At 40.1% G+C, this 13,236-nt stretch overlaps 1 protein-coding gene across 1 annotated transcript in view; it reads right to left on the bottom strand.

Moving 5' to 3' along the window:
• Positions 1–8,030: 8,030 nt before the first annotated feature.
• The window catches only part of SUSD5 (sushi domain containing 5), a gene marked incomplete at both ends in the record, with an annotated part of 39,036 nt that continues 33,830 nt past the window's right edge, over positions 8,031–13,236 (bottom strand). The window contains one exon of the mRNA XM_082286240.1: positions 8,031–9,313. Coding sequence (XP_082142366.1) covers positions 8,031–9,313 — 1,283 coding nt within the window. The remainder of the gene's footprint in view (positions 9,314–13,236) is intronic.

The following is a 13,236-nucleotide window of genomic DNA, read 5'->3' as shown; positions in this document are numbered from 1 at the left end:
GCAAAACATGATCCCCACTAGCTTGCCAAGTTGTTGCTGCTATAGTTTATATAAGCTGTAGTAATCTACACTATTGAGTGTCTGTAAGAAATAAGGAGAATCCATAGGATGAGGTTTCAGTGTCCTTCAGCATATGACAGCAGTGAAACATTTGAATTTGTGTGTAAAAGATGTTTGGAAGATCAGGTTAGCTTTTTTAACTGCTTTAATATAAATCACAACTAGTCCACTGAAGTTGATGGGCAGACTGTTTTAATCTCAAAATGAAAATCTATCAAGAGCCTTTTAACTTTAGGAGATTTGCCCAGCTCAGCTTGTGGTAAGAAGACTGGAATCTGGCTTGCTGTGTGCCTTGAACTGACAGAGGGTGTATCACATTTCCTCATGGTTTTGTTCTACACAGTATTAGCACTCCGCTCATTTTAATTTTATGTAAGAATTGAAATTTGCTTTTAAACGTTGCTTACAAGCAGTTGATTGTAAACCATCACTTCACCCCATGAAATACATGTAACATCCTACTGGGGTAGCTTCTCCAATTTATCCTTAGTTTTCTCTTGGAGGTATGTGTATGCTCAAAGGAGAGGTTACTGCTCTGGAGTCCTCTTTTGTCTTTCTGCTTTCCAGCCTGCATGGACAACTCCAGATTTTGTCCTCAGGAGCTCAACCAGTGATAAGGGGAGACCTCATTGCAGTCTACAACTTCCTCGTGAGGGGAAGGGGAGGGGCAGGCACTGATCTCTGTGGTGACCTGTGACAGGACCCAAGGAAATAGTCTGAACTTGTGTCAGGGGAGGTTTGGGTTGGATATTAGAAAAGGTTCTTCCCCCAGAGGGTGGTGGTGGGGTGCTGGAACAGGCTCCCCAGGGAAGTGGTCACAGCACCAGCCTGGCAGAGTTCAAGAAGTGTTTGGACAATGTTCTCAGGCACATGGTGTGACTCTTGGGGTGTCCTTCACAGGGTCAGGAGCTAGTCTCCATGATCCTTGTGGGTCCCTTCCAGCTCAGCATATTCTGTGGTTCTGTGATTATATGATTCTGTGATACCCAATGCATCTTTGATACTGGAGCACTCAAATCCAGAAATTCCACCATTAAAGGGTGTGGAGCTGGTTGGAGATGGCTCTATCCATCTACATTGCCTTTGTTTAACAGCATTTTTAGTTCACTTTTTTGCTATCACCATTTACCAAACTGACTTCAGAGCTCTGCCAAGCTCTGGCTGTTGCCTGGCTGTTTGTTCCTGTGGTGCCCTGTGGTGCCCTAGCTCTTGTGTGCTGTCTGTAGGTACTGCAGTCCAAAGCCTCGAAGGCTCCAAGAGCAATGGTTGTAATTCAGGTTCCTGAGCCCAAGGTGTTCCATGGCTGTACATCCCATGTGGAAATAACATGGGCAAAAAGCTTCCAAGCAGATGTTGCCTGTTGGTGGGGCAAGTAGCATAGACTGCAGTAGGTACGAGATGACAGAAAATAAGTTCCAGGACCTCTTTGTTGGGCCACCCGGAATTATTTCTCTCCAGTTAAAGAACTGCATTTCCCTTTCCAGTACTAATTATCTGAAATTCCTATTATCTTTTTCAAAAAGCAAAGTACATGGTAAAATACTGCCAAATTTTCATTCTACCAGTAAAAACTGAGCACCAGAGTTACCTGTTTTGTGATTCAACTTCAACAGATTACACTGGGCATACATTTGGTGCCTATGAACCCTGATTTTTCCTATTCATCAAACAGTTTTTCAATGGCTATTGCCAGTCTCTCAGGTATTATCAATTTTCTGGCAAGCTTGTGATTTGGTCTTCAAGGCTTCCTTATCTGATACTTTCTCATGTTCACTCATTTCCTCAGCTCTTGATCTTGCAGCTAAAATCCCCTGCCATTGTGCCTTCTCAGGTGGGGATTTCATTATTTACTAAGATGTCCATTAGCCAGTGATTTATTTTTCTTAAGTCTGCTTAAAGTAAGTCTGATGTCCTTTACCAATCCGTTTAACTTGAGGAGGCAGCTGATACCCTTGTGGCCTTGTGAAATGGCACCATGATCCCTTTTTCATTTTGTTCAAGTGTCTGTGGATTTTTTCTGGCATTCTTAATTTCCGCTACATATAGTCCCAAGCCAGTTCCATCTTAATAAGTACAAGTAGTTCTCAAACCCTTGTTCTTTTCTAATGAGAAATAGCTCCTCTTCCAGTCCTTCAGTATTTATTGTGGCTTTTTTCAGCATTCTCAGGTTCTTTTAACTGATTTTTCTTTTCCTGCTGCTATTGTTAGATGCCAACATTTACATGTGACTGTAATAATTTAGTGTCTCTTCTTCCACTTTTCTGATCCTGCCAGCTCTTCTTGTGAGGCTGTATGAATATTCCTGCCTCCCTTCTGCCATCCCAAATTCCTGCAGTTGTGAGTTGTCTGCCTCAGATGTTAGCAGTTTCTGCCTAACCCAATGGGATATTTACCTTTGTCTCCATTTCTTTTTGTGGCCAGGTTTACTGTGTGGTGCTGATGCTCATGGAAACATCATCTTGTTGAACACATCGTGTTTGTGTGACAGGCTTGAACGCAGTATTGGTACTGTGTCTGTCCACCTTGGTGTCACATTTCTAGTACCAGAGCTGGCTGTTCTGGTGGCTGCTGTTGGCCTCTGATGCTCTGTCACTGCTTACAAGCAAGTCCTCAACAGTTCCATCTGAATGTTGTTCGGTCACCACTTAGAGGTGAATGGTGGGTGAAGTCAATCTTCTGGCAGATTTGTAGCACAGGGGGCTGCATGCATGTGAGTCCTGGGCTTGTTTTCTTGCTGAATGGGGTCCTGCATGATGGGGAACTGCTTGGAAACTGAAGATTAAATGGAGTCAGAAACAGTGTCACACTGAGGTGGATATTTGTTTAGGTGAAAAATACAACTGCTGGCAGTCAGGACAGCCTTTCTCCTGCAAGAACTAAAGCTTGGATAAGGGAGGACATGCACAGGTTGAAAATCAGTGCATTTCACAGACTCTGCTAAGAGTATAATCCTTTTCAAATTAATGCCTACTCTTACTGATAGCAATTCTTTTTATTACTGACTCCTTGCTAATTCATCCTCATAAATAGCAACATTCATTAAAAAAAGGAGGAAGGATGGTAGTGATTTTTCTCCTCAAAGCTTAATTTTGCTCCCATAAAAGAGCATTTCAGGCTCCATACTTCTGTGCCTCGGCAATTCCAATTGCCAATAAAATCAACTGTGAAAAACGAATACTTTTAGAATGATCGGTTCTGGCAAATTAAATGGGAGTACAAATGTCCTGCTGGGCCCTTTCGTTTGCCATAGCAATTCTGCAAGCAGACCATTACTTCTGTTGACAAGGCCTGAGCCAAAAGCAAATTCAAATTGCTCCATTTTCCAGAGCTTTACTGCTTTGGAATGCTAGAATATAAACCCAAAAGTTAGTTGGTTGCCATTCTTAATTCATCTGAAGATCCCATCCAACAAAGGAGGTGTCATTTCTCCATACTTTCCAGACAAACTATCCCCCTGAAAATCTGATAGCATGTCCTGCTTTACAAAGTTTTTCTCAGTAGACCGCTGCCATCAATACCCACCATATATCTTCACATCCTCTACAGTGAATTATTGGTCTGTATTGATAATGGGGGCACACTTGGAAAACCTTTCCATTTCAAGAGAGCCTTCATGAAAAATGGTTTAAATAGCATGCAAATTTTACAGCTCTGAAAATGGAGTTGTGATTAGACAAAGATTTGTTGGATTATAAATGTACAAATGTTTATTATGGCTGGTACTGAGAATAAACAGTTGCCTGCATGTGCCAGCTACTATGGAAATATGTTTTTAAGTTCTAATGTGAGCTGTAAACCAAAGCTACTTCAGTTAAAAAAATTCAATACTTAAACTGTGGGGAGAAGTAGTCAGTGCCAGAGAAAACATTCCCATTTAATAATGTTTGAACATAGAGTTGTGATGCAGTTTGTAGCAAGGCAGTGAGAAAAACCCACAACTAATCCTTCATTGCAGCTGTCTGAGCTTTTGGTCGTCTGCCATGCTTTAAACAGTGACTTCTTTTTCCTGGTGACTCAAGACTTGAATGACCTAGTGTGGAGAGTTTAAGCTCTATACAAAAAAGGAGTTAAGTAAGAAATAGCCAAAGTAAGTTGGGTTGCACGCCCCAGCAAATCAGGGGTTTGTGTCTTAAGTCCTCTTCAGTGCCTAGGAAAAAACACTGAAATAAATAGATACCTTTTTATTTATTTATTTTTGGCAAGGAAATATTCAGTGGTTTAGGCATCCATCTCTCCTCCTCTCTCCTCCTTCCCCTCTTCTCTCTCCTTAAAGTACTGATGTTATATGGAAATGAAATTCTGTAGAGGTTTCAAACTTTGAAGTTTATAAATGTTAACCTTTCCTGTAGAAAAACTTTCTAAGTTTTCTTTGATTATTTTTAACTTTTTCTTCCCATTGATATATCTCATGGGTAGGTCTTTTCAGCATCATGAAGTAAAAAATGTGCTTTTTCTTCCTGATTAATTCTTTTGCAAAGCAATGGAACTTGCTTACTTTGAAGTGGAAATATGGGAGTCAGAGGAGTAATTTTATATGACTTAACTTCAAAGGAAAAGAAAAAAGGGGCTCTCTGCCTTTGCCCCATTCTCACTATCACTTATCTTAAAAGGAATTAAACATTTTAATATTATCCTGAGCTGGTAGAAATCCTGTAGTTTGACATGTCTTAGAATTGTTGTAGTAATTTCTTATTAAGGGTAATTTTTTAATGGTCATTGATAGCTACGTATTCTGATCTTCCACAGCTGTGTATTATGTAGTATCTTTGCATCACAAATTATTTGGTATCAAAAAAAAGGTAAATCATTGAAAAAAAATATCAATCTATGCTGGGCCCAATGCCCATGGCAACAAATCTCCAGCATAATAGCTTTTGAGGTACAGTAAGCAATAAGGCAGTACAACACAATAACCATATATTGCTAGGACAAGCACAGAAATTGAGGGGATTTCAGCCTGAGAGCTTAGCAAACACCTAAAATGCATGAACCCTGTGTTTCTGTACAAAGGGGAGCAAACACCTTTTGGTTGCATGGATTTGAACCCCCTACTGCCTGTAGCTTTGATGTTACACCCCACAGTGTCACTTCTCAGCCTGCTGAAGCAAATTTGAACAGTCTCTGTCCAGACACAGCAGCACAAGATCTGTATGAAATGGGGGCCAAGTTAATAGGTTAATAGAGGAAAGGGAGATCATATCTCAGTCTTGACCCCAGTGGGCAGATGCTGACCAGCCCTTTGCAATATGTGGTTTCCCTAGGATAGAACGGTACATGACTTTTATCACACAGTGACACATCAATGGCTGGATGTCACCATCACAAAAGTGCTTCCAATATTTCCCCCTTTCTTTTTCTTCTCCTAATTTCAACATGCAGATGCTAGTTTCAGCTTTGATTCCTAAGTAATTCATCTCCTACTGTTTTGATATTATCATCTTCAGATTTTGTATTCATTGTGTAATGTATCTATTGTTTGCCATTCCCATTATCAGTGATCAGCCAAGTTTCACACACAGAAGGAAGTCTAATTCAAATGTATCATTAAAGAGCTGTTTGTCCCCATCTGTTTAATAGTTTTCCCAAATTCCTTGAATCATTATGGTAAAGTGAATACTGTGAGTACAAACAGATGATGCTCCAAAGGAGGGTAGATGTTCTAAAGCAGAACTGGGCTGGCAGTCTAAGATAAACACTTTTTAGCTAATGTTTTTAATATCAAAGTGTCTTCTACAAGAATTATGAAAGTAACAGACCTGTCTTTTCTCCATAAACTTGTGGGCAAACTGAATGATTTGCACAAGAACACACGCACACACTTCCTTTCCTGGTGTTTTTGTAACTTGAGTTTTATTTAAATACCTCCGAAGCATTATGGTAATGTACACTTTCTTCTGGTTCATGAATAACAAGTGTTTCTGAGTCTCAAATAAGATCCTTCTACAATTTGTGTTCGTAATTATATTTTGAGTCTCATTTTTACACGTTCAGTTCCTGGGCCAAATAGTTTTGACTTTTCTTTTTGAGTGATGCTACACAGAACTGTAACACCTACTTGCAACTTTCAGTTAAGCAGTATTTTTAATGGACGTTCCCATGTTTATTTTTCAGCATATTTCCATGGGATTACAGATGGTATGTTTAAGTTGGGTTAACAGCCTCCATAAAGTTGCTTAGTGTGAAATCCATTGTTGGTTTTTTTCTTTTTTAATTGCATTAAAAAAAATAGTTTACAACAGAAATTCTAGGTTATTTCATAGTGTAGAATGCATTAAAAGCATAAAGTCATGCGTATGTCAGAGTTGTATTTACAAATCTGTACAGTTTCTGTCCTTTTTTATTTACTGCGGCTCTTGCCAGGCAACAAGATTCAACTCTTACCACTCTGAGGTCAAACTCTCCAAGATAACACATAGCCATTGTCTAAAAATGCTTTGTTTCGCTTACCAGCCCTGAGACTGACGGCTGCACATAAGATGGGCCCAATTCTGCACTCCATTTCATAAAGCCTACCTTCCATGGAGTTACAGGTGATTACCACTGTGACTCAAGCCAGAGCATGACATGAACTCCACCCAGGCACCTTTTCTTACTCTTTGACTAAGGCTGAATGGCAGATGAATTGATTTCTGACCTGCAGATTATTCACAGTTGCCAGACTTCCTCTTGTTCATTCAGAAATGTAAGGAAGACCTCATACTAAACTCACACAAACTATGCTAAGGGATTCTAGAAAACATGTTCCCCTCTCTTCCTGTGTATTTTCAGAACTGTTGGAAATGGAACATGCTATTGGAAAAGCCTCAGTGCTTTTACACCAACACCCAGCCTAGAAGTTGAGTGCATTTTATCAACTAGACGCAATTTCTTTCTTTCCCAGGTCTGCTTTATCTTTAAAACCACAATAAGCAGCATGCCCATCTCCCACAGCCAGCATCCACCCCTCCAGCCAATGCAAGAGCAGAATGGTGAAAAATCAGTCCTTCCACAGAGTTCACATGGCAAAAGTATTACACATGGCTTCAGTTGCCAGAGGTACTACTGGCTGTGAACTAAAATTCAGTATCTTGGTCAGTTAACATCGTGTTCAGAAAGCAGCCGACTTTATATAGGGTTCCCCTGGAAAGTGCTTCATCAGTGTTTGGCTCTGTAAAACGAGGCTATTCATCATAACACCTGGATTCAAAGGTGCTCTGACTCCTCTCCTGCTGATACTCAAGGAAGAATGGCACTTACAGTATTCTCTGAAGTCCAGGGAAACATCATAATTTCTACAGGGAGATTAGTTATAAGAATGACATTCACTAAGGCTAAAAGAACACCTTCCAGAAAAGTAGCATAATGATCCAACATTTGTGGCTTGTTAAATTCACAACGTTGAAGAAAATTACCTTAGTAATCATTGCAATACTATCCATTAAAGTCTGGTAGCTAATAGTTTTTCTTTTTAAGACACATCAGGTAATAATTTGTTATGATGGTTTATCCTGACCAGCTTGGGCAGGTTCTAAAAAAGGAACAAACACCAAATATGTGGTTGCTCCAAAAACATCCTTCTTCTATTCCTCCCTCCTTCTTTTCCTCTTCCACTGAGAACAGTCCAAAGAGGCCTGACCAGCCCTACCATTACATTATAACCAGGTAACACAGAAATTAATCAATTAATTTATTATTAATAGGAGCAAAATGTAAAAGCGGAACAAATTGAAGATGTACTACTGAGCACGCTGTGTCCTGCTGGTGTCTCCAAAAGACACTTGTGATAAAAATGTACAGATTCTTTAGCTCTGAAAAGTCGAATATGCTAAACTGCAATTTCAAAAGGATGAAACCTTTTCTGTCTTCTATGTTCTTTTAGCATTCTTTTTTTCTTCTGCTTTCTGCACTGCTGGATTTTAGCATCCATGAGTCATGCAATCCTTCTAGCATCAATAGGTTTTTTCTTCTGATCTCTGCCGAAAGGCCTCTGGTTAGACTTTCTGCATTTCGATGTGCTGGTGGTGATAGTGGTGGTAACAGTGATGTCTGGGCTGACACCTTCCATTTAGTTTATAGACAGAATTTTTCTGCTGCCGTTTTTTGAAAAACCACACTGCCAGTACAGCTGCAACCAGTAACAAGCAGAGAAGAATCACTATTACTGCTATGATAGCTCCTTTACTGGACTTGGGACAATCCTCTCCCTCACATGGCTCAGAAGTGGGGATGGGCTTTTCTTCAAGGCCCTGGGTGAGATTTTCTTGCTCAGCTAATTCCTGGGATGTTGTGTCAGTAATGATGTCTGGAACTGGTGCAGTGGTTGCTACTTGTTCTGGGTAGGTGGTTGTGTCTCTTGGTTCTATGTATGGAGTGTGATCAGAGGGGCTGACTGTCACAGAGGTTTCTGACATGGATGTTTTTAAGCTGGTTATGTCAAACAGCGTCGTTGTACTGGGCTCCTGAGTCATGGTTTCCAGAGATGTAGCCAGATGTTCCCATGTGGCATCATCATAACCCCTGCTCACTGTAAAGCTCTCCAGACCACTCACTGATGTAAGTGGTACCAGTGTCTCTTTAGCCCCTTCATCATCTGTCCCTGTTGTTGCTGCCACAATCTGTGTTAGACCTTCCTCTGGAGCTGGGCTGCCATTTCCTGATTTTCTTACTTCCACGTGATTTGGTTGGTCAGTTGTAGGAACAATGTCATCTTCTGTTCCCATTGAACCATCAACTTTATCCCCCTCCTCTTCATCATCCTCTACCACCTCTTGTGTTACTGGATATCCATCTAACCATGACTCGTCGGTGATGGCAACTGCATCCATCGCTGTCTTTGTATCATTAGTTGTGAGAATAGGTCCAATGGGGAAATCTTCACTGTCATAAAACATTTTGGCACCACGTTCATCATAGGCTGTCTTCACTCCAATGTGGTTATCACCTTCAGAAAACTGTGTTTTAGTGGAATCATCTGTCTCTTTCTCTGATTCAGACTCACTGAAAGTTTCTGATGGAAACCAAAACAAGTTTTTTTGGCTTAAGAGTGACACAGGGGACTCAGTTGGTGCCCTGCTTCCTTTTTCAGAAATGTCTGTGTGTTGAGTAACCCCTTTGGTACTTCCAGTTCTTCCTTCCTCTGAACTTCTACTGAAGGAAAGCTGTAGTTGCTCCTGCTCAATTTCCTCTTTGCCATTGCTGTGGTCATTCTCGACAATAGGTATTGATCTGTCATCAGGAAAGTTATCTTCATAGTCAATGTGTGCCTCGGTTTCATCTAGAAACATCAAAAAAACAGCCTCATAAGCCAACATTTAATTCTCTGGAAAAACACTGAGCTCATTTATTACAAGAAGCCAAGAAGAAAGGTACAATGAGAAGTGACTTTTAGGCAGTATTTTTCATTCTGTGTTATTGTTTATTTGAAAAGTGCATGGTCCTTGAGCTGTTACTCAGTTTCAAGTTTTTTTAAAAAAATCATAATACGTGTCAATGCTAACTGCTAATGTCTTACCTTTCCAGATTTAAAAATGCATATAAATAACTCACTATCTGCAGTTAGGAGACTTCCTTCAATTGCTTATTGTTTTCTCAAAGCTTTTCTCTCCCTAGTAAGACTCTTTGCCAGACTTTGGAAAAAACCTTCATCTTATTCAAGCAAGAAATGTGTGTGGAGAGAAACGTATAGCAAAAAATTTTACCAATTATTAATTGATAATAAAAAAGAAACAAACCCAGACAAAACTAGAAGTGTTACAGCAACCCTTTTGAGCCAGATGATTTTAAAGAATTATATTCAGTACCTTATGCTCAAGATATCAAGGTACGTTCTTATCATTATACTGCTTTCCTTCAATCACCTTGGTGTTACAGTGATACAGCAGCTGGGGCCAGAACAGTATTTCTTATTCCATAAGAGCTCTTCAGAGCTTACTGAGGCAGGCTCCACCACCAAAGCTGACACTGAGTTCTGCTTGTTTTCATCTGAAGAAAGCAAGATGCACCCTGCAAGGCTGGAAAACTCCGTCTGCAACACTTAAAGTCTAACACCTGGTTAACGTGATAATACTGTCTGTCGGTAATCAACTCTCAGGCTTCCAATTTTAAAGAATTAAACGTTGCCACGGAGAAAAGAGAAAAAAAAAAACAACACAAAATCAAACTAGTAAAAAAGCTGAGTGCAACAGAGAGGCAGATTCATTGCAGAGCTTGAGTTTGATTTAGAAATACTCAAAAGACCCACCACTCATAGCAAAAAAGACTTGACACAAAGCATGAGGCTAAATGTTTGAATTTGAATTGAATAGTGCATTGTAATTTATATTTCTTCCACTATTCTAAAGCCTTAGCTCAATGAAAAATTTTCCAAACTAGACAGGGTGGTTGATTTTCAGCTCACACAAGTTTTACTCGATAGAAAGTTGATGTAATTTCTGAGATTTATACTGGCATTAGAAGTCATAAAAAGTAGTGCCTTGGGATATGGAAAATAAAACAAACTGAATCATGGTGAGAATTTTTTCTTTTTAAGAGGGTGTTTATTCTTTCATGAAGACAGTGAAGCAATAGACCTGGCATGACACGGGAAACAAGAAATTAATAGGAGAACCTGTATTACAGATGAATGCATTCATAAAGCCTTATCTTTTTTTGCCTTTTTACACTCAACTAATTTTGAATTACATTTTCCTCTGGGGCCCACCTCAATTTCCGCCTGAGTCACATTCTCCTTGGAGACTGGTTCCCAGACTTCTGGCAGAGCCATATTGGGTCTGCTCTTAAGAAAGATTAGAAATATTGTCAAACCAGTCTGACCAAAACCACTTAGCAGTGATACAGCTCACACCAGCTCACTTTTTGCCAGAACAGCTTAAGCCAGGTGCCAAAACAGAATGAGCATTAGCAAGAGGTATTTTCCTTGGAATAGTGTCTGGGTCTACCAGAAACCAAAGCAGTTATGCTAAGGAAACCCAAAAGTGTGACATAGCCTGCAGAGAGTTAATACCTCTGTGAAAGCTATCATGCTGGAGAGCTGGATGTTCTTAGCAGGTCCTCTCATCTCACAGGAAGTGCCAACAACAGACCTTCTCTCCCTCCTGGTCCCAGTGTCCTCATCTGCTTGTGTAATCCTCTAGATCCTCCCTATCCTCTCCAAAGCAGGAAAAACTTCTGTCTGGTGCAAGGATGATTTAACAGTCGGGGGCATACAACTCTTAGAGTGGAAAGCTTCCTGGTAGGACTCTCACTTTTCTCATTAATCCTGAAATCTTTTCCAATAGTATTTCAGACTTCTGAAAATGAATGGAGGAAAACTCTGAATACCAAGGCACTTTAGCAACATATTCATGAAGTTCTGTATGGCACTATCCATCACAATGTAGCACTTCTACTAACCATCAAACACTAGTCTCACTTTGTCCCTTCTCTTGCTTTCACTTCAGAATTTTTCTACCTGACTGGTGCTCTCTTTGCATAGAAATGGTGCCTCAAACTATTTCATCCTCTTATCATCCAGACTCCTGCTAGAAGCTGGTATCTGGCATGTTTGCTTCACCAAAATCCAGTGTGTCTGAGGACAGCCTATAGGTGTTTGTTGCATGGATATGAACTGGAACATCATAGTGTGAGAAGCCACCATTTATCAGCTGTTATGGTCATTGTTTTCTTTTTTGAGTTGAATCATCACACCAGTTTGTCTTCACCTCTGTGTCTCTTGTAACCTCTGGTTTTGCCAGTCCTTTACTTTTCACACTACAGTAATCCAGCTGAGGTTCAAACAGTAATTTTTATGTTATGGTGTTCTAGAGCAGGCACACACATCCACGAACAAAAATTACATCCATATGCTTGTGTTGTTTCCTCCAGAGCTCTTTTTTAGTTAGCAGTATGAATGGGTAGCTAGTATTCATCTCATTGACCAGCACCTTATGTATGAGTGGATCATTGGAGAATGCTTAACAACTGTAGTAACATGCTTTTTATAGATTTTGAAGCTCTTTCCCTTTAGTGTTTCCCATGGCATGTCGTTTCAGCCCTCTAGGAGAAGGTCCTCTGGAGGCACATCGGGAAGAAGCATGTGCTTCTAAGAAAATGCAAGTCCTCACTCTATCAGAACATATTACAGGATTGTTGAACCATTGGTCAAGTCTCCATCAATCCTTGCTGTCTTTGGGCCTGATCCTGCCTGTAGAGAAATGAATTGGTGTTTTCTTAATGCAAAGCTGAGGGAAGAAAAAGCCCATTGTAGTCTAAAGAGATCCTGAGATTGGAGCTCATTATGCACTGCTCGTCACCACATAAGGGAGTCTTGTTCCCTCTCACAATCAGATTGTGGCCCAAGTTGTAAAGCTGCTCTAACATATTTTCATATTCAATCTTCTCTATTTGTAGAGTTTATAGCAAAGACTATCAACATAACTAATGTTAGCTTATGGGATGCCAGAATGAAAGCAACTATTGAGCTCTCTAACCATCAAAGGAAATGCAGTCCCCCTTACTCTGAAGCTTTGATTTATATGATCCTGGATTGACTTATACAGTAATAATACTCTATTCTTTCTTCTGGGCCTCAGACCTCCAAATGGGACTTGGAGTCAGTATTTAGTGACTCTGTGTTACCACAACAATCTTTTAAGTCCAACGTGAGCTTCCAGGAATAGGTTGCACAACTTCTGCACTTCTTTTTGCTCACCTCCTCAGCACTTTCCTGAACTCTCCAGTTCCCTGAATTTTAGTGTTGGTACTGAAGAGCAACAACCAAACTAGACTCAGCTCCACCTCTTATCCAAAAAGTTGTAACCATTATTTATACACATTTTTAAAACCACTAGCAAGAAAACCCCAACAACTTGATTTAAAAGTGATCGCATCTTCCTTTCTACCTAGGCAGGTCTGGTTTTAAGAAGAGCCAGCACAGAAATTCATTTATCCAAGACCAAAATCTTTCTATATTTGATCATTGCTACATCTTGACCATACCCTTGTCTGGCAGACTCACGGATCAGTGAGTTTTAATTCACTGTCTGAGGGATTACTGAGTCTGAAATGAACACTTTACAGCAAGAGATGCTGAAGTGACATACTACCAAAGATGTGAAGCTCAATTAAAGGTAAAATCCTTTTAATTCATAATTAATCCTTTCCGGGAAGTGTCCAGTCTTACAGAGCTTTCATGTCCTTCAGTTTTTGATCCTAATGTGA

The sequence above is a fragment of the Coloeus monedula genome (assembly GCF_965178545.1).
Source record: "Coloeus monedula genome assembly, chromosome: 1".
NCBI lineage: Eukaryota > Metazoa > Chordata > Aves > Passeriformes > Corvidae > Coloeus > Coloeus monedula.
The sequence above is the reverse complement of the archived record's forward strand: the minus strand, read 5'-3'. Positions and strand labels throughout refer to the sequence as shown.